Here is a 27,057-nt window from a genome sequence, read left to right on the forward strand (position 1 = left end):
ACAGGAAGCATGCTAGAATGGGGAAAGCAGATGGCATTTGATTTATCGCCTTTCATGGTTACAAAGTGATTTACATCTCACATACAGGTACTTATTTTGTCCCTGTGGCAATGGCGGGTTAATTGACTTCCCCAGAGGCACAAGGAGCTGCAGTTGGGAATCGAACCAGTTCCCCTGGTTCTCAGACTACAGCACAAACCATTAGACTACTCTTCCACTCCACTACTCTGAGCAGGATGCATACCATAAGCTGTCTTCTGGATGGCTGTACTATCCATCTGCAAGTAGAATTTTGGTCTCAGTAGGCAAGTAAACAGAAGAGGCAATTAAAAAAATAACAAGCCCCCCTCAAAAAATAAAGCCATTACCAGGAAGCTTAAAATTTAACAAGCTGACAGTCTAATCTTACATGTTTCCAATGTGGAATAATATACCAAGGAATACTGTCCTAGAATAGTTAATAAGAGTGGAGCCAAAGATCCAGTGATAAAAACAGATCAGCACAACGTGTTAAAATTTATGACAAAAGCCATTAAAGTCAGTCACAAATGTTTTGCACAAGCATGTTTACTATATTTTCATATTTTACAATTTTTGTACCATGCCTTGAGCTATAGGAAAGGTGTGTTCCAAATATAATTTTTATTTTATTTTTTTAAACTGAGCCAAAAAAAATGCATGTATCTGAAAATCCATCATTTGAGCCCCAGGCCCCTCCCAACATACATACTCCAAACAGAAGGCTACATCCACGAAAATTAACTTCTAGAATCAGACTTTTCATATTGAAATCTGACACTTCCATCTTTCTGAACTCCTTTAAGTCACTCAAAAGTAGATGGCATTGATTGAAGGATGCAGCTAGAAAGCTCAGGCTCTCTTAGGATTGTGTTCAACTACTTTCTGGTATCATCTGGTATGAGGAGGGGGAACCATTTGTAAAACCTCAACGAGGCTGAAACATACAATCTTGATGCTTGACCTTGGGACTACTCAAAATGCCTATGTTCCACTATGGAAAAAAAAAGTGTTCTGCTATACTCTGGCCACACGCAGCAAACTTGATAGAGATTGGCCCTGATGATTCAGTATGAAATTAATGAAATCTGGGCAGTCTAGCAGTCCTGAGTTCAATCACCCATGGCACCAAAGAGGCCACACATAGCACTTCCCTAAATTACAAGAAAATCATGATGGAAAAGTTAGGATTTCTTTGTACTTACCAATATATAACCAAAAATTATCTTGGTTTAAGACCTCAAGGTTTCCTGCTCAAAAAGTAGTAGGTGTTCTTCGAGGACAGCAGGCATATATTCTCACACCTGGGAGACATCATCCAAGAAACCCAGTATGGACACTGCCAAGTGCGCTGTCACTTTAAATCTATAGACAGTGCCCATACGACGTGCATACCAGTGCCTTCCTGCCTGTCTGCTTGCAGGACCTGCAGTTCAGTAACAAAGCTAAAAAGCCAACTAGGGGAGGTAGGTGGTCTGTGAAAATATATGCCTGCTGTCTTCAGAAAATGGCAGTTATAGGTGTCTCCAAAGAGGTTGCTGGCAAAGAAGGGGCAAGAAAAACCTACAGCTTAGGGAAGATCCGTAAAGTAGTTCTTACCTTCCAGGTTTAATTGCTGACTGCAAAGCAGAAATGCTGCTCAGTGCAAGTAATTTGTTTCATCTTTATACCTGCTTAGATGGTTCCTTTAACCAGAGCAATAACATGGCTCTTTCTCCAATGGAGAATAGTATTAAAGAGGGGAAGGAAGGACTAAGACTAACACTTATAAGATTTTCTGCTGTCGGTCTGACACTTCAATAAACCGAATAGGCTTCCTCCTGCCAGGACTGCATTCACTTACACTTGCTTTTTTCCCCCCCAGATAACACCACACATTCTCAGTCCAATAACAAACATCACGCTGAAGCTTTTTGGTAATAGATATTTATTATCAAACGCACATTTTGTACATCTGTCAACAAAATCTCACGACTACAAACAGAAATGCTCTGCACAGATCTGTGCCCATTAAAAAAAAATTCTAAAATTATTCCTTGTTGTTGTCTCCTTATAAATCCATTTAACAATTTAAAATGTGGTTAACAGAGAAAAACAAACCCCAGACTCTACTTCCTAAGAACCAGAAGCAGGGAGTTAGGCATTTCGATCCATTCGTACATCAATTTCCCGCCCGTTGACTTTTATCCCATTCATCATCCGACAGGCTCTCTCAGCAACTTGGGGGGAGTCAAACCTAACTACACCGCAGCCCTTGGACTTCCCATTCTCCAGCTTGATGTCGGCATACATCACATGACCTACAAATGAGCAGTGCTCTATTAGTGGTATGTTAAAGTATATTAGACTACAAAAGCCAATACATGGAAAGATGATCCCAAATCCCTGTCCCCCTCCCAGCCTTTCCTAATACAGCTGCCAAACACCAGCACAAATTAATTAAAAGCTTTTAAGTCTCAGAATTACTCATCCTGACTGGCAGTTCTAGTTCTGGTCATAACATTTGCATTTGTTCAAGCCAACACACTACATATTTACTATTTGTACATGTCTATACACAAGCACATACCGGCTGGAGAACACATGTTAAATGTCTCTTAAGATACCTCAACAGATTTCTTGTAAATTTCCCTCATCCCACCTGCTAATCTAGAAATCCAGTCGCCACAATCATCCATCCCACAGCACTTCCAAATATAGTAAAAGCTTGGTTTACAAACATAATTTGTTCTGAAAACATGCTTGTAATTCAAAACACTCCAATATCAAAGCAAATTTCCCCATAAGAAATAATGGAAACTTAGACAATTTGTTCCACAACCCAAAAACTTTAATACAAAATATGGTATGTACTCGTATTGCAAGACTTTGCTTGTTTAGAACAATCATTACACTCTTGCTGTGTCAGACAGAGAAGAGCCATCAGCTCAGTTGTGATGTGACGTGTGTATACTGTATGTACTCATATTGCAAGACTTTGCTTGTTTAGAACACTCTTGCAGTGCCAGAGAGAGAAGAACCATCGGCTCAGTTGTGATGTGTGTATACTCTATGTACTTGTATTGCAAGACCTTGCTAGTATATCAAGTTAAAATTTAATAAAACGTTTTACTTGTCTTGCAAAACACTTGCATAGCAAGTTACTTGCAATCCAAAGTTTCACTGTTTCTCCAATGTTCCAGCACACCACCACTATTTGCTAGGAAATGCTATCCTTACCTACATGAAATAAGCATAGGAAGTGGAGATGTACTATATGGCACCCATTAATGCAAGCCAATGCACAATGGTTAAAAAAACACATCACATTCTCATCAATAGCTCATTCACATCAGTTACACCACCTTTTGCCAATCTAAATTGCAGCCAATGATGAATAATAAGCACAATATGCAGATGACATATGGCAATCAAGATATTAGTGACCATCCTCCATTCAAGCACCTCTTTTGGGTTTCCTACAGTCTACTTCTCAGAATCAGTCCCCGGTCTTTGATAAACAAATATTGCCACACTTGCTTACCACTTCCATCCACCAATTTATCTGTCGGTCTGTCCATACCAGAAATCAGTTGTCACTGACAGGAAAGTACGCTCTTACCTCATACTCCCCAAATACCTCAGCCCTACAAAATCAGCCTGATTGAACTGGTACTTGCAATGCCAACCACACCACCTCTCTCAGAGTCTCTTTCTTACTACATTTTATCCACATCTAACATGTTCCCAAGATTTTATCACTATAGAGACTGAGCCCTTTTTGTTCATCCCCTGCAGGCCTCATCTGTTAGCTTGTTCCTATCATATAGGGTATTCAGCATTTTCCTTGTTTTCCATCACTGCCTCTCTACAACTATTTTATGTCCAAGCACTAGATATAAACTATACAGCATTTATTTGATTTTTTAGCCCGTCCTCCCAGAACGGATTACAAATCAGGTACTCAGGGTATCTCTTGGTGAGCTCACAGTCTATCTAATGTACATGGGGCAGTAGAGATTAAGTGACTTGCCCACAGTCATAAGGAGCAGTGCGGGGTTTGATCCCACAACCTCAGTGTGCTGAGGCTGTAACTCTAACCACATTCTTATTCCCTCCTCCTACAGCATTCATGGACAAAGGAGCAGATTGTAATCATTACACTGTCTTCAGACTGGCTTTACCCCTAGCAGCCATCACATTGATGCGGTGATGGCTTTGTCTTTAAGGACCCATCTTAATGGGCATTATAGACTTTTCAGTAACAGTAACTTACCACATTCATTAAATTTATCCTTTAGCATTTTCCATGTGAAATCAAATGGCAGCTGGGGGGAAAAAAAAAAAAAATTCAGGGTCATTTTAGAGTTTGTTCGTTTTTAATCTTTATTCACTGGTACAATTCCCAATAGCAATTGTATCCCTTGGCTATGCACTTAAGACTACACTTTTCAAGATGTTTAAGGTAGAGAATAACATGGGGACAAATTTGTCCCCGTCCCCACAGGAACTCAATTTCCCTGTCCCATCCCCATGAGTTTTGTAGCTGCCCCATTCCTGCAAGCTCTGCTTTAACCGCACAAGCCTCGAACACTTATGATTTTAAAGTGTTTTAGGCCTGTGCAGATGAGGACAGAGCTTGCAGGAATGAGGCAGGGACAGGAAAAGAACTCAGTGGGACAATGAGTTCCCACAGGGATGGGGAAAAATTTGTCCCCGTGTCATATGCTGCTTTCATGTAGGTATTATTTCTATTAACATATCACCACAAATTAGGTCATTATGTAAGTTGAAGTGCACAAATTCTTTACTCATTTATAAAAATAACTGTCAAATAGAATTCATTTTTAAAACCATGGTACACTATAAAAGCCAAAAAGTAAGAACATGCCAATTCTATTTAAGCCCTCAGGAGCTGTCAAACCTTACACAAACTAGAAGTCAATAAGATATGCAACACACAGGAAAACCTAACACAAATTACTGTAAAATGTGCTCTGCTTTCTCACTAGGATGTTATGTATGGAGATGGGGCGGAGGTTCCAAAAAGTGATAAATTATACTTGTGCTCACTTGATTTCCATCATCTGTTACTGATGGATGTAAAAATACCAGAAACCATGCTTCCTGGAAGTATCCTCAAATGTAAACAGTGAATGAGGGGCATAGAGGTCTGCTGAAACACATACACAACCCTTATGGTGGAAGCAGAAAGCTTCCCATCTTTTCTATCACAAGTAGCTGATCACTTACTGTTATATTGAAATTCACGGACTAGGGATGTACATTTTCATTGTGCTCTTATTTAGTGTGTATTTGAATGCTAAAGATTCTACTCACTCCTCCCCACCCCCACAAAGAACACCAGGGAAATAAAATCCAAAGTGTCTTCTACCTGCAAACTTTTAGTACACAACTAGCCAATTACTCCCCATTTTGTAGCTTAGTTCACTATGTTTTTATGCTATGAAAAGGAGAGGGAGTAGCGTTTTTACTTTAATAAAAATCATATTAAAGCCGGGGAGAAAAAGCAAGATGGTGCTCGAGCAGGACGCGAGTTGAGGGAGCTCCCGTTGTTTTGGAAGTTTTTTCTTCTGCCTTATTACTTTTAATTACCTGCGGAATGCCCAAAAGACGGGGAAGGCCAAGAGGCAATCCTCCAGCGGCTCCAGAAACCTCAACGCCACGGCAGACTGCGATTACATCGCTCGCAGTCCATCAAACTTCTGCGGGTGTTCCTGTTGCTGTGCCAGGGGAAGTGCACAGCTTAGGCAGCGATCTTTCGATGAGCCTGCGTGGGCCGCACACTCCCCCTATGCCCGGAGATACTGAGGCGGGACAGACAAGTCTGGAGGACTCACAGATTGGTGAGGAGCGTTTCGAACGTCCAGCTAACCCGGATGTCAACACGTTGTCATCGACTAAGGCCTTGGAGTCGATGCAAGTTGGGTGTTTTCTCCCACTGAGAACGAGTGGTGGTGAGGGTGAGGGAACTTGCGGGTTCACCCGCGTGGAAGGAGCCACATTCCAACAGGCTGATCTTTCCCCCCTCAAGCCACTCGTGAAGCCGTCAGTGGTGACTTTGGATTCGATTTGGACCGCTATAGAAAACCTACATGTGGTATGTACTAACTTTGTTATAAACACTTTAAACTTATCTGCTAAGATAACCCATTTGGAGATTTCCTCTCAACTTCAGAAGGAAGAGTTATCTAAATTGGAGAAAACAACAAAAGAAATGAAGACTATGTTTGTAAAACAAACATCTGACAAAATGTTACTAATGAGGAAAATTGAAAATTTTGAAAATCAACAAAGGAATTTAAACTTGAGACTTTTAAATTTTCCTATTGCTAAATATTTTTCCCCTCTAGAACTGTTTAAAAAACTTTTGGTAACGGTGCTGAAAGTTCCAGACTCTAACTTACCCCCTGTACAAAAAATTTACTATTTAAAAAAGATTAGAGAGGACACTCAAGGGGAAAAGACTGAGTTAGACATCTCTGCATTTTTTGAATCATCTGTGATAGAGGTCATGCTACATTGGTAGTTACGCTTGTGTTTCTACAAGATAAAGAAATGTTACTGAAATTATACTTTAAAATGAAACAGGTCTTCTATTTAGGTGAAAAGGTGAATATATTTCCAGATGTATCTATATGGACTCAATCTTGCAGGAAAGAATTTTTTACATACCGTACAAGAGTGATTTCTTTAGGGGCAAGTTTTCAATTAAGGTTTCCTTGTAAGTGTTTTATTTCCTATCAAGGGAATAAGTATATCTTTTTTGAACCGGCCCAATTGGGTTTCTTTTTGGAAGGTAAAGGGCTTTTTACCGTGGCCCAGACTGAAACCATATAATGTGGTCATAAAATGTATGCTCGAGCTTATTTTTCCTTTTTATTATATATTTAGTTTTAAATCCTTGATTCCCACAAGGAGGTTTCTTAAAGCTTTTTCTCCCTTAATAGGTGGACTATATTCAAGAGATTTTCTTCTTTATTTTTGTTTCATATTCATTTGTTTAATGATGAATTGAAAAAGATGTATTCAGTATTCCTTGTACAATTCTGTATGTAACTATTTGAAAATTATTAAAAAAAAAAAAAAAAATCATATTAAAGCCACACAACTGCAGGATCTGCAAGGCAAGGAAGAGGCACTGTGGATCAATTTGGAAAGAGAGAAAGCAATGTTACTTACCGTAACAGTTGTTATCTAGGGACAGCAGGCAGCTATTCTCACTAATGGGTGATGTCATCCGACAGAGCCCCGATACGGACATCTTGCAAGCATGTCTTGCTTGAAGAAACTCAGAAGTTTCGAGATGCCCGCACCGCGCATGCGCCAGCGCCTTCCCGCCCGATGCTCCGGGCGTGTCTCCTCAGTTCAGGTAGCTAGCAGAGAAGCCAACCCAGGGGAGGTGGGTGGGACGTGAGCATAGCTGCCTGCTGTCCCTGGATAACAACTGTTACGGTAAGTAACATTGCTTTATCCCAGGACAAGCAGGCAGGTATTCTCACTAGTGGGTGACCTCCAAGCTAACCCCAATGGGATGGTGGGAGAGTTGGCAACTTAAGAGAACAAATTTTGTAACACTGTTTGGCCAAACTGTCCATCCCGTCTGGAGAAAGTATCCAGACAATAATGAGAGGTGAATGTATGAACCGAGGACCAAGTGGCAGCCTTACATATCTCCTCAATCGGTGTCGATCTGAGGAAGGCTACAGAGGCTGCCATTGCTCTGACCTTATGGGCTGTGACCTTACAGGGAAGGGATAATCCAGCCTGGGCATAGCAGGAAGAGATACAAGCCGCCATCCAGTTAGAGATGGTGCGCTTCGATACAGGCCGTCCCAACTTGTTTGGATCAAAGGAGACGAAAAGTTGAGGAGCAGTTCTGTGTGGTTTGGTGCGATCCAAGTAGAAAGCCAACGCACGCTTACAGTCTAGAGTGTGTAGAGCTGATTCTCCAGGGTGAGAATGAGGCTTTGGAAAAAACACTGGAAGCACAATGGATTGGTTGAGATGAAATTCCGAGACCACTTTAGGCAGGAATTTCGGATGAGTGCGGAGGACCACCTTGTCATGATGGAAAACTGTGAAAGGTGGGTCCGCCACCAAGGCCTGAAGCTCACTGACCCTGCGAGCAGATGTGAGGGCCACTAGAAAAACCACTTTCCAAGTGAGAAACTTTCGGGGAGCCTTGCTCAGAGGCTCAAAAGGAGGTTTCATAAGCTGAGAAAGGACAACATTTAGATCCCAAACCACTGGAGGCGGTTTGAGAGGAGGATTGACATGAAAAAGTCCTTTCATAAATCTGGAAACCACAGGATGAGAAGAGAGAGGTTTCCCTTGTAGAGGCTGATGGAAAGCCGCAATAGCACTCAGGTGAACTCATATAGATGTCGACTTGAGACCAGACTGAGACAGATGTAAAAGATAGTCCAAAACAGAGGATAGGGAGGCTCGCTGAGGCTCCTTAGAATTGGAAATACACCATGAAGAAAATCTAGTCCATTTTTGGGAGTAGCATTGACGAGTAGCAGGCTTCCTGGAAGCCTCCAAGACATCCCTCACCGACCTGGGAAAACTGGTGCGGAGTTACGTTGAGAGGAACCAAGCTGTCAGGTGGAGAGACTGCAGGTTGGGATGAAGCAGTGAACCTTGATGTTGAGTAAGCAGTGAAGGAAACATTGGGAGAAGGACCGGTTCCCTGCTGCTGAGTTGAAGTAGAAGGGAGAACCAAGGTTGTCTGGGCCACCGAGGAGCAATCAGAATCATGGTGGCATGATCCGATCTCAACTTGACCAGAGTCTTTTGAATGAGAGGAAATGGGGGGAACGCATACAGGAAGCGATTCCCCCAATCCAGTAGAAAGGCATCTGCCTCGAGACGATGAGGAGTGTAGATCCTGGAGCAAAAAAGAGGCAGTTTGAAGTTGTGGGGAGCCGCAAAGAGATCTAAATGAGGCGTTCCCCACTGAGCAAAGATCTGATGAAGGGGCATGGAATGGAGGGTCCATTCGTGAGGCTGTAGAAGCCGACTCAGCTTGTCCGCCAAGACATTGTCCTTCCCCTGAATGTAGACAGCTTTGAGGAAGGTGTTGTGGCGAACCGCCCAATCCCAGACTCTGAGAGCTTCCTGGCAGAGGGAGGCCAAGCCCGTGCCCCCTTGCTTGTTGACATAATACATGGCGACCTGGTTGTCGGTGCGAATGAGGACCACCATGTCGTGCAGTAGATGTTGAAAAGCTTGAAGAGCATTGAAGATGGCTCTGAGCTCCAGAAGATTGATTTGATGAAGTCGGTCTGCACAGGTCCAGAATCCCTGAGTGCGAAGCCCATCCAGATGCGCTCCCCAGGCATAGGTCGAGGAATCGGTTGTGAGAACCTTCTGGTGGGGAGGAGAATGAAACAGCAAACCTCTGGATAGATTCGAAGAGGTCATCCACCAGAGCAGAGACTGCCGAAGAGCAGGAGTGACTGTGATGTGTCGAGTCAACGGATCCGACACCTGAGTCCACTGAGATGCCAGGGTCCACTGAGGGATTCTGAGGTGGAGTCTGGCAAACGGCGTCACATGAACTGTAGAGGCCATGTGGCCCAGGAGGACCATCATGTGTCTCGCCGAGATGGTCTGGCGAGAAGACACAGACTGGCAGAGATGAAGAAGAGCATCCATGCGCTGAGAAGGAAGGAATGCTCTGAGACGAATGGTATCCAGGACAGCCCCGATGAAGGGCAGAGACTGGGTCGGCTGTAGATGAGACTTGGGAAAGTTGATCTCGAATCCCAAACTCTGCAGGAACAGAATCGTGGACAGGGTCGCCGAGAGGACCCCCGAGGCCGAGGGAGCCTTGATCAGCCAGTCGTCGAGGTAGGGGAATACCTGAAGACCCTGGTTCCTGAGTGCTGCGGCCACCACCACCAGACATTTCGTGAAGACTCTGGGAGACGAAGACAGGCCGAATGGAAGCACTCGGTACTGCAGATGGAGATGTCCCACCCGAAATCTGAGGAACTTGCGAGAGGCCGGATGAATGGGGATATGAGTGTAGGCCTCCTTGGGATCCAGAGAGCATAACCAGTCGTTCTGCTCGAGGAGGGGGTAGAGAGAAGCAAGCGTCAGCATGCGAAACCTCTTTTTGACAAGGAATTTGTTGAGGACCCTGAGGTCCAAAATGGGTCGCAGATCGCCCGTCTTCTTCGGAACAAGGAAGTACCGAGAGTAAAACCCCTGGTTCAGTTGGTCCATAGGCACCGGCTCCACGGCGCGAAGCCGGAGCAAAGCCTGAGCTTCCTGAAGAAAAGGGCGGTCTGATTCAAGTTGGAAGGATACTCTCTTGGAGGGTGGTCCGGAGGGACCCAATGGAAATGAAGAGAGTATCCCTCCCTGATGATAGTAAGGACCCAGAGGTCGGTTGTTATGGTCTCCCAGCGATGATAAAAATGATGGAGACGCTCTCCAATGGGAAAAACAGGGGGAGGCAGAAGGAAGTTGGTTATGCCCTCGACGAGACAGTCAAAAAGGCTGAGTGGTCTTAGGGACAGCAGGCGACTGAGACTTAGGCTGACCCTTCTGGGGAGGCTGACGCTTCGCCGCTTGCCTCGCAGGAGGAGTTTGCCTCGGCTGATAACGCCTCTGATAAATCAACAGTGGACGAGAAGGTCGAGACTGCTGAGGCTTCAGCTTCGGCCGAAGGATAGATTGGAAGGACTTTTCGTGGTCAGACAATTTCTTCGTGACAGTCTCGATGGATTCGTCAAAAAGATCCGCCCCAGCAAACGGCACGTTCGCCAGGCGGTCCTGAAGATTCGGGTCCATATCAATGGTCCGCAACCAGGCCAACCTTCGCATCGCCACCGAGCAAGCCGCCACTCGGGCTGAGAGCTCGAACGCATCATAAGCAGATTGCATCAACTGAAGCCGGAGTTGGGACAACGAAGCAACCACTTCCTCAAACTCAAACCTAGCCTGGGACTCGATGTATGGAGTGAACTTTTGAAGCACAGGCAGAAAAAATTCCAAGTAGGTTGCAAAGTGGAAGTTATAATTCAGGACTCTAGACGCCATCATCGAATTCTGATAGATGCGTCGCCCAAACTTATCCATGGTTCTGCCCTCGCGACCCGGAGGCACGGAAGCATAGACCTGGCCAGGATGAGACCGCTTGAGCGAAGATTCGACCAGGAGGGACTGGTGAGAAAGCTGAGGACCCTCGAAGCCTTTATGATGTACCGTGCGGTACCGCGAATCCAATTTGCCAGGGACCGCAGGGATAGAGTAAGGAGACTCGAAGCAGCGCATGAAGGTCTGGTCGAGGAGCTTGTGCAGGGGAAGCCGCAAGGACTCCGCCGGAGGCCGAGGCAAGTACATGGTATCGAGATATGCCTTGGAATATCGAGACCCCGCATCTAGAGTAATGTCCAAGTCATCCGCCATCTGCCTGAGAAACGATGAAAAGGACAGTTGGTCCGCTGTCGCCGGTCCGCGAGACGGACTAGAAGAAGACGAAGCTTCAGGCTCTAAAGAGGCCTGCGAGCAACAGGACGAGTAGAAAACCTCGTGGTCCTCGAACTCCGGCCCGGAGGGGGAGACCCCGTCGAAGCAGCATACCCCAACCGAGGCAACTTCTTCTGAGGCGAGACGGTTGAGTGTCGAGAGGAATGCTTCGAAGAATGCCTGGACCGATGCCCCTCTCGATGCCTGGAAGGGGATCGAGTCCTTCTGTGAGAGACTGGGTCAGACGCTTCCAAGGAGCAGATCGGACTCGATGCCGTCGATCGCAAAGGTGGAAGAGTCGGTGCTTCTCTGGACGTCACCCAGGCTTGATAGGGAGTTAGGAAGAACTCGTTCTGCTTCCTGCTATGCCCTGGACTGGATGGCCCCGAAGGTGGATGCCACACTAAATCATGGGGCGGAGTAATCGGTTCCAAGGGAGGCAGGTCACTAAACGAGGGTTTCCTCGAGGGAATGGGCTCCAAGGGAGGCATATCACTAAGAGAAGCCCTCCTCGAGGGAATCGGTTCCAAAGGAGGCAAAGCACTATCGGAGGACCTCCTCGAGGACCTGGACACCGCTCGCTGCTCCTCCTCGCCGAGCAACGAGGGAGTCCATCTTGAACATGGACTCCCAGAGCAGACAGCGGCGCTTAAACGCTCTCGCCGTCAGAGTGGAGCAAGGCCGGCACGATTTCGGAAAGTGATCCGGTCCCAGACACTGTAAGCAGCGTCGATGAGGGTCCGTGAGCGAAATCGCGCGCTGGCACTTGCTACACTTTTTGAAACTGGTAATCGGCCGGGACATAGGCCGGAAAAGCTCCGCCGCAAGGTCGAAGGCGCGGGGCCTCAGCCACGCGGCCGACCCGGAGTCGGAAGGAAAAGTTTTGGTTTTTTTTGAAAAAAGAAATCAAAGAAAGAAATAAACGCACAGGAGAGCCCAAAAGAACTCAACCCGCGGCAAAAAGAAGACAAAAAAAGATATTCAATGGGCGCAAATTGAAGATAGACTTCTCAGCTCCGCGGAAGAAAAAGAACTGAGGAGACACGCCCGGAGCATCGGGCAGGAAGGCACTGGCGCATGTGCGGTGCGGGCATCTTGAAACTTCTGAGTTTCTTCAAGCAAGACATGCTTGCAAGATGTCAGTATCGGGGCTCTGTCGGATGACATCACCCACTAGTGAGAATACCTGCCTGCTTGTCCTGGGATAATAGTAAATATATTTGCATTGCTATGATATACAGGCCTCCACAGATGGAAGAAGTGGACAGAGATTTAATAGTAGACATTCAGAATATATCTAAAAAAGAGGAAGTTTTACTAATAGATTATTTTAACATGCCGGATGTTGATTGGGGTATCCCTATTGCATGATCTTCTAGAAATAAGGAGATCCTGGATTTTCTACAAGGAGAACTGTTCCAGGAGTTGGTAATGGAACCCATGCAGGATGGGGTCATGCTGGACTTAGTACTTACAAAAGTATTTCTGATGTTATAGTGGGTGATCATCTGGCATCCAGTCATCACTGCATAGTACAATTAAATATTAAGACTGGTATAGAGAGGGCTCATTCAAAAGTAAATGTTCTAGACTAAAAAAAAAACAACAACTTTGTTCAAATGGGGGATCACATTAAGGAATTGTTGTCTGGATGGAGTAGAAATGTAGTGGCAAGTAAGTAAAAGACGGAAAGAAGGCAGCTTTGGTTCTCAAAAGTAGTAGCTGAGAAGGTAAGGAATAAAAGTTTAGTTTTTATAAACTACAAAAGATTGCAGAAAGAGAAAGACAGGCAAAAATATCTGGAAAAGTTAAGAGAGGCTGGTCGAGTAGTCAGGAAAGCAAAGATAAAGCTGGATGAAAAAATAGCTGACACGGTAAAACAGGGAGATGAGATTTTTTAGATATATCTGTGATAGGAAGAAGTGCAAAAGTGGCATTGTGAGACTCAAAAGTTAAGGGGATAAATATGTAGAAGCCAATAAAAAAAAGGGTTGATATGCTTAACAGATACTTCTGTTCTGTGTTCACGGCTGAAGCACTGGGAGCGGGACCACAAAAGACAAACGTGAATAGGGATGGAGAAGTGGTAGACCCTGATCGATTTTCAGAGGGTTGTGTTTGTGAGGAGCTAGCTAAATTAAAGGTAGACAAAGTGATGGGGCCAGAAGGTGTACATCCGAGGGTGCTGAAAAAACTTAGGTGATGTTCTGCTCTGCTGACACTGTCAATGCTTCTCTAGAATTGGGAATGATACCAAAGGACTAGAGAAGGGCAGATGTGGTCCCTCTACACAAAACTGGAAAAAGTAGGGAATTACAGGCCAGTAAGTCTGACTTCTGTGGTAAGCAAATTAATGGAAATGCTTTTAAAACAGAGAATGTTGAAGTTTCTGGAATCCGGTGGATTACAGGACCGGAGGCATCATGGATTCACTAGAGGTAGGTCTTGTCAGACAAATCGGATCATTTCTTTGACTGGGTGACCAGAGAATTGGATAGAGGGAGTGAGCTAGATGTGGTGTATTTAGATTTTAGCAAAGCCTTTGAGAGTGTTCCACACAGACGTCTGAGTGCCCTCAGGATGGGCCCCAAAATGATGGGCTGGGTCAGGAACCGGTTGAAAGGAAGACTACAGAGGGTAGTATGGTCAATGGAGATTGCTCTAAGAAAAGGGATGTTACCAGTGGTGTGCCTCAAAGTTCTGTTCTTGGGCCTGTTCTTTTTAACATTTTTATAATCGATATTGTTGAAGGGCGGTCAGTTATTGAATATTTTTCTTGCTCCACTAACTCTTCTTCTTCAATCTCTAGGGTTTACATTTTTTTAATCTAATGTACATTTTTATCTAATGATTTCCACCTTATTTTTCCACTTGACTCTCATTCAGAGCTTAGTTACTAATCTATTTTTGATAAGTTGGATAAAATCGCAGATTGGCTTACGCAAAATAAATTGAAAGTAAATTCTCAAAAAACAGCAGTAATGCTTTCTTGAAGGGACTCCACCCTTAAAATTATTAAACTTTAGTATGAAAGGTATTTGTTCCTTTAACATTTTCTACAACAACTCAAATTCTAGGTGTTATGATTTATGATAACTTAACCTTTCATTCTCACATTTCAAAGGTGGTTTCTTCCTCTTTTTTTGCTCTTCGTCAAATTCAATCTGTTCGTTCATTTCTTCGATTAGATTTTCTTCGTATTCCTATACATTCTTTAGTATTATCTAAACTTGACTATTGTAATTCTATTTTAGTTGGTCTTCCAAAATACCAGTTACATCGGTTACAACTAGTAGTTCAAAACACTGCTATTAGACTGCTTTACTGTCATTCAAAATTTGATCACTTTACACCTTTTAGAAGCTGAGCACTTGTATTCTTCCTGTTTCCTATTGAATTCCTTTCAAGTATAATATTCTTTCACACCAGGTTTTATCAAGTGGTCTTCCATCTTTTTTATTTAGTTTTTTGGCTCCATATCCCCCACAGAGAACTCTTCGATCATCACATCAACAGTTGTTGACAGTTCCCTCATTTAGGCAATTATTTCTTTATGGTCATAGAAACTTCTCAATTATGGCTCCTACCCTCTGAACTCTCTGCCTCTTTACCTTTGTACAGAAAGTTCATTTCAGACATTTAAGGTTCAATTAAAGGCCTATTTTTCTCAGGCATTCTGTTCATAGAACACATTGGGCATATAACTGCACAACACTTTTTTTTTCTCACAACCCTGTGTGCCTTCCTTTTCCCACCCTTGGAATTTAATTTTTTATTGTAATTACCCTTATTTCTTTTCCTTATGTTTGGTATTTATATGTAATATACATATTGATTTACTGATTTGTTCCATCTTCCCTCCCCTTTTTATATATTTACTATGTTGTGAACCGCTTAGATTTTATATTTGCGGTATATCAAATAAATTGTACTTGAAACTTTGCCTCTTTGCGAATGATACCAAAATCTGCAATAGAGTAGACACACTGGATGGTGTGAACTACATGAAGAAAGACCTAGCAAAGCTTGAATGGTCTGAAATTTTAGCAGCTAAAATTTAATGCTAAGAAATGCAAGGTCATGCATATGGGCTACAAAAACCCAAACGGTACAGTTTAGGAGGTGAAGAACTTATGTGGACGACAGAAGAGTGTGACTTGAGTGTGATTGTAGGTGATGATCTTAAGGAGGCCAAACAGATTGAAAAGGTGATGTCGAAAGATAGAAGGATGCTAGGATGCACAGGAAGAGGTGTGGCCAGTAGGAAAAAGGAGGTATTGATGCCACTGTATGACTCTGGTTTGACCTCATTTAGAATATTGTGTAAGTTCTGAAGAATGCACCTTCAAAAAGATATAAAAAGGATGGAGTAGGTCCAGAGGAAGGCTACTAAAATGGTGCATGGTCTTCACCATTCCCTTAGTTTGTTCAAGTCCCTTTGCAATTCTTCGCAGTCCTCTTTAGCCCGAGCTATTTAGTGGAGCTCGGAATAAAGAGGACTGTGAAGAATTGCAAAGGGACTTGAACAAACTAGGGGAATGGGCGACGAGATGGCAGATGAAGTTCAACGTTGAGAAATGTAAAGTATTACATGTGGGAAACAGAAACCAGAGGTACAACTATACGATGGGAGGGATGTTATTAAATGAGAGTACCCAAAAAAGGGACTTTGGGGTAATGGTGGACATGACAATGAAGCCGACGGCACAGTGCGCAGCGGCCGCTAAGAAGGCAAACAGAATGCTAGGCATAATCAAGAAAGGTATTACAACCAGAACGAAAGAAGTTATCCTGCCATTGTATCGGGCGATGGTGCGTCCGCATCTGGAGTACTGCGTCCAATATTGGTCGCCGTACCTTAAGAAGGACATGGCATTATTCGAGAGGGTTCAGAGGAGAGCGACACGTCTGATAAAAGGTATGGAAAACCTTTCATACGCTGAGAGATTGGAGAAACTGGGTCTCTTTTCCCTGGAGAAGAGGAGACTTAGAGGGGATATGATATAGACTTATAAGATTATGAAGGGCATAGAGAGAGTAGAGAGGAACAGATTCTTCAAACTTTCGAATAATAAAAGAACAAGAGGGCATTCAGAAAAGTTGAAAGGGGACAGATTCAGAACGAATGCTAGGAAGTTCTTCTTTACCCAATGTGTGGTGGACACCTGGAATGCACTTCCAGAGAGCGTAATAGGGCAGAGTACGGTACTGGGGTTCAAGAAAGGATTGGACAATTTCCTGCTGGAAAAGGGGATAGAGAGGTATAGATAGAAGATTACTGCACAGGTCCTGGACCTGTTGGGCCACCGCGTGAGCGGACTGCTGGGCAAGATGGACCTCAGGTCTGACCCAGCAGAGGCATTGCTTATGTTCATCATAAGGCATATGCGGACAGACTTAAAGATCTCAATATGTATACTTTAGAGGAAAGATGGGAGAGAGGAGATAAGATAGAGACGTTTAAATACCTACATGGTATAAATGCACAAGAGTCAAGTCTCTCATTTGAAACGAAGCTCTGCAATGAGAGGGCATAAGATGAAGTTAAGAGGTGATAGGCTCAGGCTCAGGAGTAATCTAAGGAAATACTTTTTTTTTACAGAAAGGGTTGTAGATGCGCGGAAGTGTCTCCCAGAAGAGATGGTGGAGACAGAGATTATGTTTGAATTCAAGAAAGTGTGAGATAGGCATGTGGGATGTCAAGAGAGAGGAAGAGATAATAGATATTGTGGATGGACAGACTGGATGGATCATTTGGCCTTTATCTGCCATCATGTTTCTACGTCTATGTTTCTATTTGTTTTTTAGGTCATTTTTCCTGCTCACCAGAAAGCTCTTTTGTAATGGGATGGAAAAACATATTACTGTATATGAAACAAAGATTTTTGTTTCAAGTATTAAAGACTATCCTGCATTTGTAAGCATCCCAATTCATTCTCTAATTATCTTTACAAGAATCTTTTAGATATGTGGGATCCTAAGCAGCTAGATTGCCAAAGTTAACACTAACAAATTCCATTTGTTAGATCAATTTAACTTTGTATGGATCCTTAGGGATCTATAAATAGAATGTTCTACTTTCCATATAAGATGTACAGAAGGTCCATCTTGTAGTGAAGCACAATCAGCAGCAGATAGTCCAAATCTTGTAAGATTTCAGAACCACCCATCTGAAGATCTGATCATGCTGTTGATTTGTATCTGAATCAACTCATGAGACTTTCACTATAGTGGCAATTTATGGTATTTGGGATGTTTCTTCATGATTGATATAGAGCACAAAGTTTTAGCAGATGTGCCAGGAAATTGTTACATGGTAAATATTTAAATGCTTGAAGAGTATGCAAAAATCTGGCTATACATCTTTTTGATCTTAAATACCTTTGTTTTCTCGATGCCAAGATTGCTCAACTATGGTTTTATCTTCTAACCAAGAGCTAGTGTTGAACTGAATTCTCAACTTCAGAATCAATTTAATATCTTCTGTCATTTCCTTTCTCCCTTACTCTTTTAGAATCTCTGCAGATAAAGTAGCCCCCCCCAAAAAAAAAAACAAAAAACACAAAACACCCTTCCTCTCTGCTCACTATAGGTCTTACATTCTCTGGAAACATTTTTCATTTTAAGACAATGAATGATATGTAACGTTGAATGAATTAACAGTACTTATAACCCTAAGGACCTCTGAAATGAAAAGAGAAACTTACTCTTACCAAAGAATAAAATGCATGTTAGCAGAGCAGACCTGTAAAGAGACCACTCTGTCTATATTTAGGGAAGAGCTGAAACTCTTAGCACCTGGTTTTATTTTTACTCACTGCTCAGTCAACTTTTAAGGAGGCTTTTAAGAAAAAGAGATTATGTACTTACCCTGGTAAGCTCTCTTCCAGTAGACAGGTGAGACATTCTAGACAAGTAGGTAGTGTCCCCATGGCTACATGCCATCTGCAGAAGGAATCCAGTTCAGATTTTTCTATGTGCACCAAGGGCCACCAAATCAGTGTGAAGTAGAGACACCCATACCAATCAAGGTCAAAGGAGTAACATGAGAATATCAGCTGCAAATAGCCAGCAAAATCTCAAGGGATCTCAAACTACTCCTGCCGAAAAGAGAAACATATGCACAATATACTCTCCAGCCCCAAGGGCTATCTGTTAACCAATGTACAACTTGGAGACGCATGAAAAACTGAGGCGCAGGATGGACAGGGCAAGAGTCTAAAATGTCTAACCTATCTACTGGAAAAGCGCTTACCAGGGTATGTACATAATCTTTTTTTCCAATGCAACAGGTGAGACATTCTAGACAAGTAGGACATACAAAAACAGTCTCCAAAAAGCCAGGGCAGGCCGACTGCACCGACCTTCAAGATTAAAGACCCAAAGGCGAAGTTCTGTCTCACCACCATATGCACTCTGCAAAACAGGGCAAACCGGTGTATAGAGGATCACATTGTTCAGTGCCTTTGTCCCGACGCACTTTTGACCTGACACCGGCTGAGAAACAGGCACATGCAGTTCCTGATCAACATGGAAAGTCAAAACCATCTTCGGCAGGAAGTAAAGTACTGTTCACAAGGAAATCCCAATCTCCGAGATTTGGAGTAATGGTTCATTGCAGGAACGAGTCTGGAGTCCAGAGACACAGTTCACTGATGGAGCAGCGATCAGAAAAAACATCTGGAGCATCAAGGTCAAGAGGGAAGCATCCCGAAAGGGAACAAAGGAAGTCTTAGATAGACTAAACAGCACCAGGGTGAGGTCCCAGAAAGGGAACTGTAGATAAAATCGGTGGTCCGTTGCAAAGAGCTCCTATCAGAAATCTAGCAACGTCAGGGCAAAACACCAAAGACGAATGATGACCCTGGGCATGAAAACAAGAGAGCCCAGCCACTTGGACCCAAAAGGGAGCCGCAGAGAGGCCTGTATTAAGACCAGCCTGGAGAAAGGTCAGCACCATAGAAAGTGGATCAGAATATGGCTCCGAGTGGTCCTGAGTGCACCAATGCTGGAATGTCTCCCATGCTGTAGCGTAAGCAGATACAACAGACAACCGCTTAGACATGAATAAAGTGCCAAGGACCACAGCAGAAGAGCCCTTGCAAACTAAGATTGCACGCTCAAGCGCCAAGCCGGAAGAGCAAAACGACCTGGGCCCTCCACACAGACCGGACCCTGCTTAAGTATGCCAGGATGGACGCTCAACCGAAGGCCACTACTCTAGTGAAGAAACAGCAGAGCTGTATAGAACAGCCTGCAAGGTCAGTCTGGAGCCACTAGAATGACATGACCTGGATGGACCGTGATCCACCAAAAGACTTGGTTTAGCACGTACGAGGGAGGAAAGACATACAGGAGGATTTCCTAAGACCACAGCTGCACCAGAGCATCGAAACTCTTGCTTCCAAGGTCGGATCTTTGTCTGAAGAATCAAGCTGCTCTGAACGTGCTTTCCCATGGCTGTAGGAATGCCCCACAAAGGAAACACACACACAATCTTAGAATCGGGAGGAGGCGCTAGTAAGTACTAGCTCCGAGTCCCTATTTATTATGCTTCTAAGCTAATGACATCACAGTAACTCCCTCGTTTACACATCTTATGATTGGTGGGTACAAAGGTACATGGTTTTACATTGGGGGATACAAAGATAGGTACATGCTTTTTACCTCGTGATTACCTCGTGCTTTTACCTCGTGATCATCCTCCAACTCAGCACTTAGACAACGCCCTGATTAACACGTGGACAGGGCCTGAGTCTATGCACATATACAATGTCTGTCAGCTGATGTCCTTACCAAATACGGACAGCTCAAATAAGATAAGCATGTGACAGTCCAAAGGTTATAATGCATGCTCCATAGCCTTAAGCTGTATGCAAAGTCTGATTGTTGCCCATATAAGGGATGCTTATACAAGATAAGGAAAAAGGGTAAATGTGTGTCAGGTTAATATGTGACAAAAGTCTTATGACAAGATGCTTGTATTTTTCCTTTACTTAGAATGGCTGCATGGCAAGGAAGGGAAAGGGAATAAGAGATAGGGCCTCAGATCCAAACACAGGCCTAGATCCACACACAGGCCTAGATCCGTACACAGGGCCTAGGTCAGTGTGCCGACCTGGCCTGCGTTCAGAATCGCCTGTGTGTTGACACTGCCCGTGTTCTGATGCCCTGGATCAGAACTTATCAGATCTCCATCCCTACATGGCCATGAAGTTGAAGCCCTGAGAGCACCTGGAAACCTTGTTTATGGAATGCTTTGAGTGGCTCCTTGAGGCAATGTAAAAATTAGAAGTCCTTCAAAAATCTCTGAAAACACATTTGTCAAAGCATTCTTTTAAACCAGGGGTGTCCAACCTGTGGCCCCGTGAAATATTTTGTGCAGCCCTGATCAAAGGCAATGCGGTGTTTTCCTCTGCTGTCCCCGGGTGTTTACCGTCTTGCCGGCTCCCTCCTTTGTCTTGCTGCAGCGTTTGCGCGTTTGTGTAGCCCCCAGAAACATTTTTTTTCGGCCAATGCAGCCCAGGGAAGCCAAAAGGTTGGACACCTCTGTTTTAAATCATAAGATGTATCCCTTACTTGATGTGTCTGAGTTTTGTACAGATGTATTATGTTGTTTTACTCTTTGTAAGATGTATTTTTGTTGTTTTTATTCTGGTTTTGGGTATGTGAAGATTGTAAACTGCTTAGGATATAAGCGATAGAGAAATTTTTAAAATAAATTGATATAGGCTACCGCTGTTGCATTGTCGGAGAAGACAATGACCACTTGGCCCTCCAGAGTCTTCTGCTAGTGCACTAGAGCCAGCTGAAGGATTCTGAGCTCCAACTAGTTGAGCAATCATTTCCATTGAGGGCATCCAATACCCCTGAATAGGACACCGAGTGCAGTGGGCTCCCCAGCCCCGAGGGCTGGTATCTATCAGCACCATGACCAAACTCAAGGGCCACATTTTGGATTTGTAGGTACATGGAGGGCCTCAGAAAAAATAGTGTCTTGTTAAAGAAATGACAATTTTGCATGAGGTAAAACTTTATAGTTTACAAATCTTTCCTTTTGGCCAAGTCTTAATATCAATATTGTTATTTATAGCTAAAGAGACATATGATCAAGAAACTTTTATTTTACTTTTGTGATGATAAACATACTAAGGGCCTCAAAATAGTACCTGGCAGGCCGTATGTGGCCCCCAAGCTGCGAGTATGAGACCACTGGGCTAGACAGACTCCAGAGACCAGGGACAACTGGTTTGTAATGCATCCCAGTGCGGAGTCCAGCGAGAGATAGTGAGACAAGTTGGAAAGAATGAATATGCACTCTCGCCCAAGGAACCACATGCAACATGGTAGTCACAGATCCCAGGATCTGAAAATAGTCCCACGCCAAAGGAGCTGGAGAACGGAAGAAATCTGGGAACACTGATGTTCCGCATGTCCCTGGAAGACAGATGCGGCCTGTAGCTATATCAGAGAACACTCAGGTATTCCAAGACTGCCCCATCTGTAATGCACAATCCAACCAAGGTCCTCTAGCACCTGGATCACCTGATCCACCGTGTGCCGACCCTTGGCCAATGGGGGAGCTCTGACTAGCCAGTCGACCAAGACTGGGTGTACTTACAGACCCATGTTACTTAAGTAAGCCGCTACAACCGCCATCATATTGGCAAAAGTACGAGTTGTTGTTGCTAGTCCAAAGGACAGAGCCAAAAACTGGTATGCTTGTGCAAGAAAGATCAGAATGTGCAAGTATTCTCCCATGAATCCAGAGAGGAAAGGGACTCTCTCGGGGCCACTGCTGCTTTGACAGATTGCACTGTTTCCATGTGTGAGCGTGGAATCTTGAGAACCTCATATACGTGCTGCAGCTTCACAATAGGCCTCCAGCCATCGGAGCCATTTAGTAGCACGATAAGCATATGGAGTATCTCTGCCAGAGCCTGAAAGATCAGGCGGCACCTGCTCTAAAACTTGAATATCCAGCAAGTGCTGTAAGGTGGCCTGTACTTGGGAGCGCCTTGTCTGGATGCCCTGTGAGAGATTTCATGAATCAATTGGTCAGAGGTCAGGTGAATTCCAATTGCAGCCTGACCAAATAAAGTTCAAATGCTGACAACCTGCTCCTATCTGTAGAGAGGAGTCCCCTAGCCTGGCGCAGTGTGCCTTCTTGGAGGGGGCACAGGACGAGAGCCAGATGGCTGGGCAAGTCTGTAGCTGGAAAACTGCTGCCAGGATCTATGGTCCGAGATGTTGCGCTGGAATACAAGTGGTAATGCCTGGAGCCACAAAATTAGAGCAACCAGAACTGCTAGAGGGTCTGGGTCTACTATCAGGCAGGGCCTTAAGGGGACTAACACTACAGAATCCATGAGGTGACTAGGCCCTTGCCAAACAACCGTCCTGGAAAGGGAAATCTCACCATAGAAACCTTTGGAAGTGAAATCACCAGCTCATTGTCTAATCCAGAGCATTCTGTGGGCAGAAATGGAAAATGCCAAAACCTGCATAAGGCATATAAAGCAGAAGTCACATAAACTGACCGAGCTAAAAGGAAGAGGGGAATCTACAGCCTCATTCTCCAGGGGGCACAGGCGAGAGACAGGCGCATGTCAGACAAACTTCAAATCCATAAATTAATTACCGTATTTTTCGCTCCATAAGACGCACTTTTTTTCCACCCAAAACTGGGTGGAAATCTCAGTGCATATTATGGAGTAAAGATACAATTTTTTAAACCCCCCTTCATAGTACCTGGTGGTCCAATGTGTATCCCTCCCTCGCGGTGCACACGTCAGGAGCAAGCTTTCTGCGCTCCCGCTTGGGCCCGCGACACTGGGAAAGGGAACAGGCGCACGGCATTAACGTGACACCTAGGAGTCTTTCCCACAATAGCAAAAATTCAGGTCACATACTCACAGCCCAAAGACTTTTTTACCTTTTGGAACCAACACAGCTGTTATCCTGCTGCGATAATTCCAACTACTTGACAACCCCTTCCCTGCGATGTCACTGTCCTCGTCCCACCTAGATTCACACACTATCGAGTACAACGCATCACTTGCCACTGAGCGCTACGACGTACCTCGGAAGTAAGGTTCCATGTTGCCAGAAGAAATACTACTGAGCCCGGGTAACTTTTCCAAAACCTGCCTCCTGCAGTCAATGAGAGGAAACCAGTCTTCTACTGTAACCAATCAGTGAATCCCTCTTGTCTTGTAGCCAATTGGAGCATTGTATCCTCACCTGCGTTGAGTATCTGTTTGTTCGAAGAGGAACAGGAGGTACCACAGGAGAGTGCAGGGTAGTTTTAGTCAACCTCAGTGATCCTTTGCTGTTTTCTTGCTGTAAGGTGGTTGGAATTGGGGTTATTGTATAGTTGTATTCGTTAATTCTGCTCAGTGTGAGATAATTCACAAATGTTATTACATAAGGCTAGGCTATACAAAGCTGGGTAAAGAAAATGATGGACTTTCTTTATGTTCCTTGCACAAATTCTGGTGATGGCCTTTAATGAACTCATTCTATTAGGGACGATACTAGAGCATTTGGAGTCCTAGCGAAATTTAAGCTTTGTGCTCCTGAGAGATGCAGTTTCTTTCTTTAGGAATGGGTCATACTTATTTGAAGGCACTCTGACACCCTATGAGCTTCTTCTCTCACTAATTAAAGTAATGATCTTCCTAATTTTGTTTAGCTGGGACCACATTAGCAAAAGAAAAAAAAAAAAATAGCCAATGTGTGAGAGCCAAAATTATTGCTGGACCTGATGTATGGGGGAAGGAGATGATTTAAAAGAACTAGGGGAGGGGTACAAGGGGATGATTTAAAAAGGTACTGGGGGTACGAAGGGATAATTTAAAAAGATATTGGAGGGGTATAAAAATTTTTAGTCGGCTGGGACGGATCCCTCCTGTCCAGGCCTACCATTAGGGGGGGTGGTGGAAGGGCAGGGGGGGTACAGAGCCTGGCAGGGAGTGGGGACAGAGTGCAGAGCTTGGCAAGGAGTATGGGGTTGGGTGCAGAGCTTAGCATGGAGAATTTGGTTCAGAATATTTTTTTCTTGTTTTCCTCCTCTAAATCTAGAGTGCGTCTTATGGTCAGGTGCATCTTACAGGGTGAAAAATACAGTAATACTTCCACTTAACACTCCCTCACATTTTTACCCATTTAATGTTACTTTCCTATCACATTTGTAGTTCTACTCTCCTTCCTTTTTTTCTCCCATGACTGTCTTGTTTTTGTTTGGTATGATTTAAGTAGTTTTTTTACTCTAGTTCCTTTAATGTAAATCGCTTAGAAATATTTATAAGCGTTTTATCAAATTTTAAATAAAACTTGGACAAGACGCTGCTAAAGCAGCCTGAAAGCCCAAAGCAGCTGCATCAAAAAGTCTTCGAAGGTCTATATCCACACAGCAGTCCTGCATATCTGTAAGCATCACAGCACTTTCCCTGGACAGATAGATACAATCAGGCACCTGCGTATCCAAAGAATCCACTCTAGGCTGATGCAGAACCTGCAGGTGCTCCAGTGTCAGAGGGTACAAATGAGACATGGTCCTCGCTAACATAAGAGCGCATTCCAGATATTCACATTGCTCTGATATTAAAATGATCATATCAGGGTGCCAGGGAAAGGTGGAAGACTGCAAATGTGCAACACAAAGCCAGTCGGAAAAAGAGGATGGAGCTGGCTGAGTGACTAAATGCAATTCTGCAAAGACTTAGAAATAAGATCCGGCAAAGACACAGACTAAATTAAGCTGAAGATCCATCAGTCTCTGGTACCCCTTTCCTTGGAAGTGCTGTATCTTGAAATAATGGGTCAGCAAGTTGGTCATCAACATAAAGACCAAGATCAGGAACAACGGCTGACTGAGACAAGGATGTGTCCAGAGAAGCAACGCCACTGGGAGATACAGTGGATGCGGAATGGGACCGCATAGGGGAAGAATGCCTGCTTTGAGAATTTTTGTTTTCACAACTGTTTTAGAAACTCTGAGAAAATCTCTGGCTCCTGGGGCGCATAGTCACCCTCTGATGACTTAACCATGCGCTTCAGAGAATGCGGATGGATCACAGCCGTGCTGAGCTCCAAAAATAAAGAAGGCTGCCCCATTGAGCTAGCCGAGTGTTGTCACCTGCTTGACCAGGGGTGAGGCTAAGCTTTGCGCTGCTGTCCTTCCCAGCTGCGCCACGCAGCACATGAACACTCCTGAAGCACCTAATTTGCATTATCCTGGCAAGAATTCACATTAGGAGAGCCTAAGGACTCCATCCCAACAAGATTTGAGGCAAAAAATTGCAGTTTTGGAGAAGCACAGAGCTTTTGAAAAAAAGATAGTTAAAAATCCAAGAAGGCCACCGCTGTGAAATTCGTGCCAAAATCATGATATTTTCCACATTTAGCAAACTTAAAAAACAGCGATTTTAGGATTTTTCAGATGGGGAAACACAGGGGGACATGCAGAAACCTTGAAAACCCCATTTTTCAGATCTTGTCCGATCCATCTCATAGGCTGTAATAGCCTGTACTCACTATGACCTGTTTGTTGATCTGTGCTGCAGCCTACTTGTATTAGAGAATCACTGCCTCATGCTGGGAATGAAAATTGATCTTCGGGTTGTCAAACAGACCCCATCCTAGACTGCACCTCCATCCCTGCGGACCAACAGACACGCACCGGATGGGCAGAAGCGAGACGACGCAGCTGGAACATTGTGAGACACCAACGAGCCTCCTAAAGGCAACAGCCTATACTCAATCCCTGCTGAACAGGTGAGAACTTCAGGGATGGCCCCAAGTTCCAAACAAACTAAGTAGCCTAGCTAACAGGTACTCACTGTGACTAGCCTGTCAGCTACAAATGTAAATCTGTATGTTCTCAATGCAAGGCAATGTAAAACGCTCAGAGCACAAGAATCCCAAAGAGAGAAAAAAATACTAGAAACACTGAATAAAATGTGGAGAGCAGAACGAACACAATCCTGCTGGAACGCGTGAAGAAGGGTAAAACTGTAGGTAGAGCCAAGGAGCTCAGTGAAGAACAGAAGAGGCACAGAGAAAATTCTGAACTGGATTCCTTCTGCAGATGGCACGTGGCATGGGGATACCATCTACTTATCTAGAATGTCTCAACTACTACACTAGAAAAAGCTTTACATATTACAAATGAAACTGTCTACCTCTTGTTCACTTGAAAAGGGGAAAAATTAGAAACCAGATTTGCCATCAATGAAATAGTGCCACAAATTTGTAGGCCTTAATTATCCACTCAGGTATGAAAGATTAACTATTCTATAACCAAACTTAAGCATAAATTCTTGGCAGATAAAAACCCAATGATTCATGGGGGATGGAAAACCAGAACTATCTGCTTCCAGTATACATTCGTTAAGACAAGAGTGATGAGTTAAGACATGGAACACTTGTAAACACCAGTAAATATAAGTACAGTAAAACCTTGGATTGCAAGTAACTTGATTTGAAAATGTTTTGCAAGACAAGCAAAACATTTGATTAAATTTTAACTTGATATACAAGCAATGTCTTGCA

General features: G+C 43.9%; 1 protein-coding gene across 3 annotated transcripts in view; it reads right to left on the reverse strand.

Annotated features, from left to right (window-relative positions):
• Window positions 1-1,928: 1,928 nt before the first annotated feature.
• The window catches only part of HNRNPM (heterogeneous nuclear ribonucleoprotein M), a 238,142-nt gene continuing 213,013 nt past the window's right edge, over window positions 1,929-27,057 (reverse strand). For 2 of the 3 annotated variants that reach the window (XM_033956537.1, XM_033956536.1), the window contains 2 exons: window positions 4,274-4,325; window positions 1,929-2,318 (listed from right to left, as the gene is read on the reverse strand). In XM_033956537.1, coding sequence (XP_033812428.1) covers window positions 2,155-2,318; window positions 4,274-4,325 — 216 coding nt within the window. In that variant the 3' untranslated portion in view covers window positions 1,929-2,154. The remainder of the gene's footprint in view (window positions 2,319-4,273; window positions 4,326-27,057) is intronic. The other variant, XM_033956539.1, reaches the window with a different exon arrangement.

Source organism: Geotrypetes seraphini, chromosome 8 (assembly GCF_902459505.1).
Source record: "Geotrypetes seraphini chromosome 8, aGeoSer1.1, whole genome shotgun sequence".
NCBI lineage: Eukaryota > Metazoa > Chordata > Amphibia > Gymnophiona > Dermophiidae > Geotrypetes > Geotrypetes seraphini.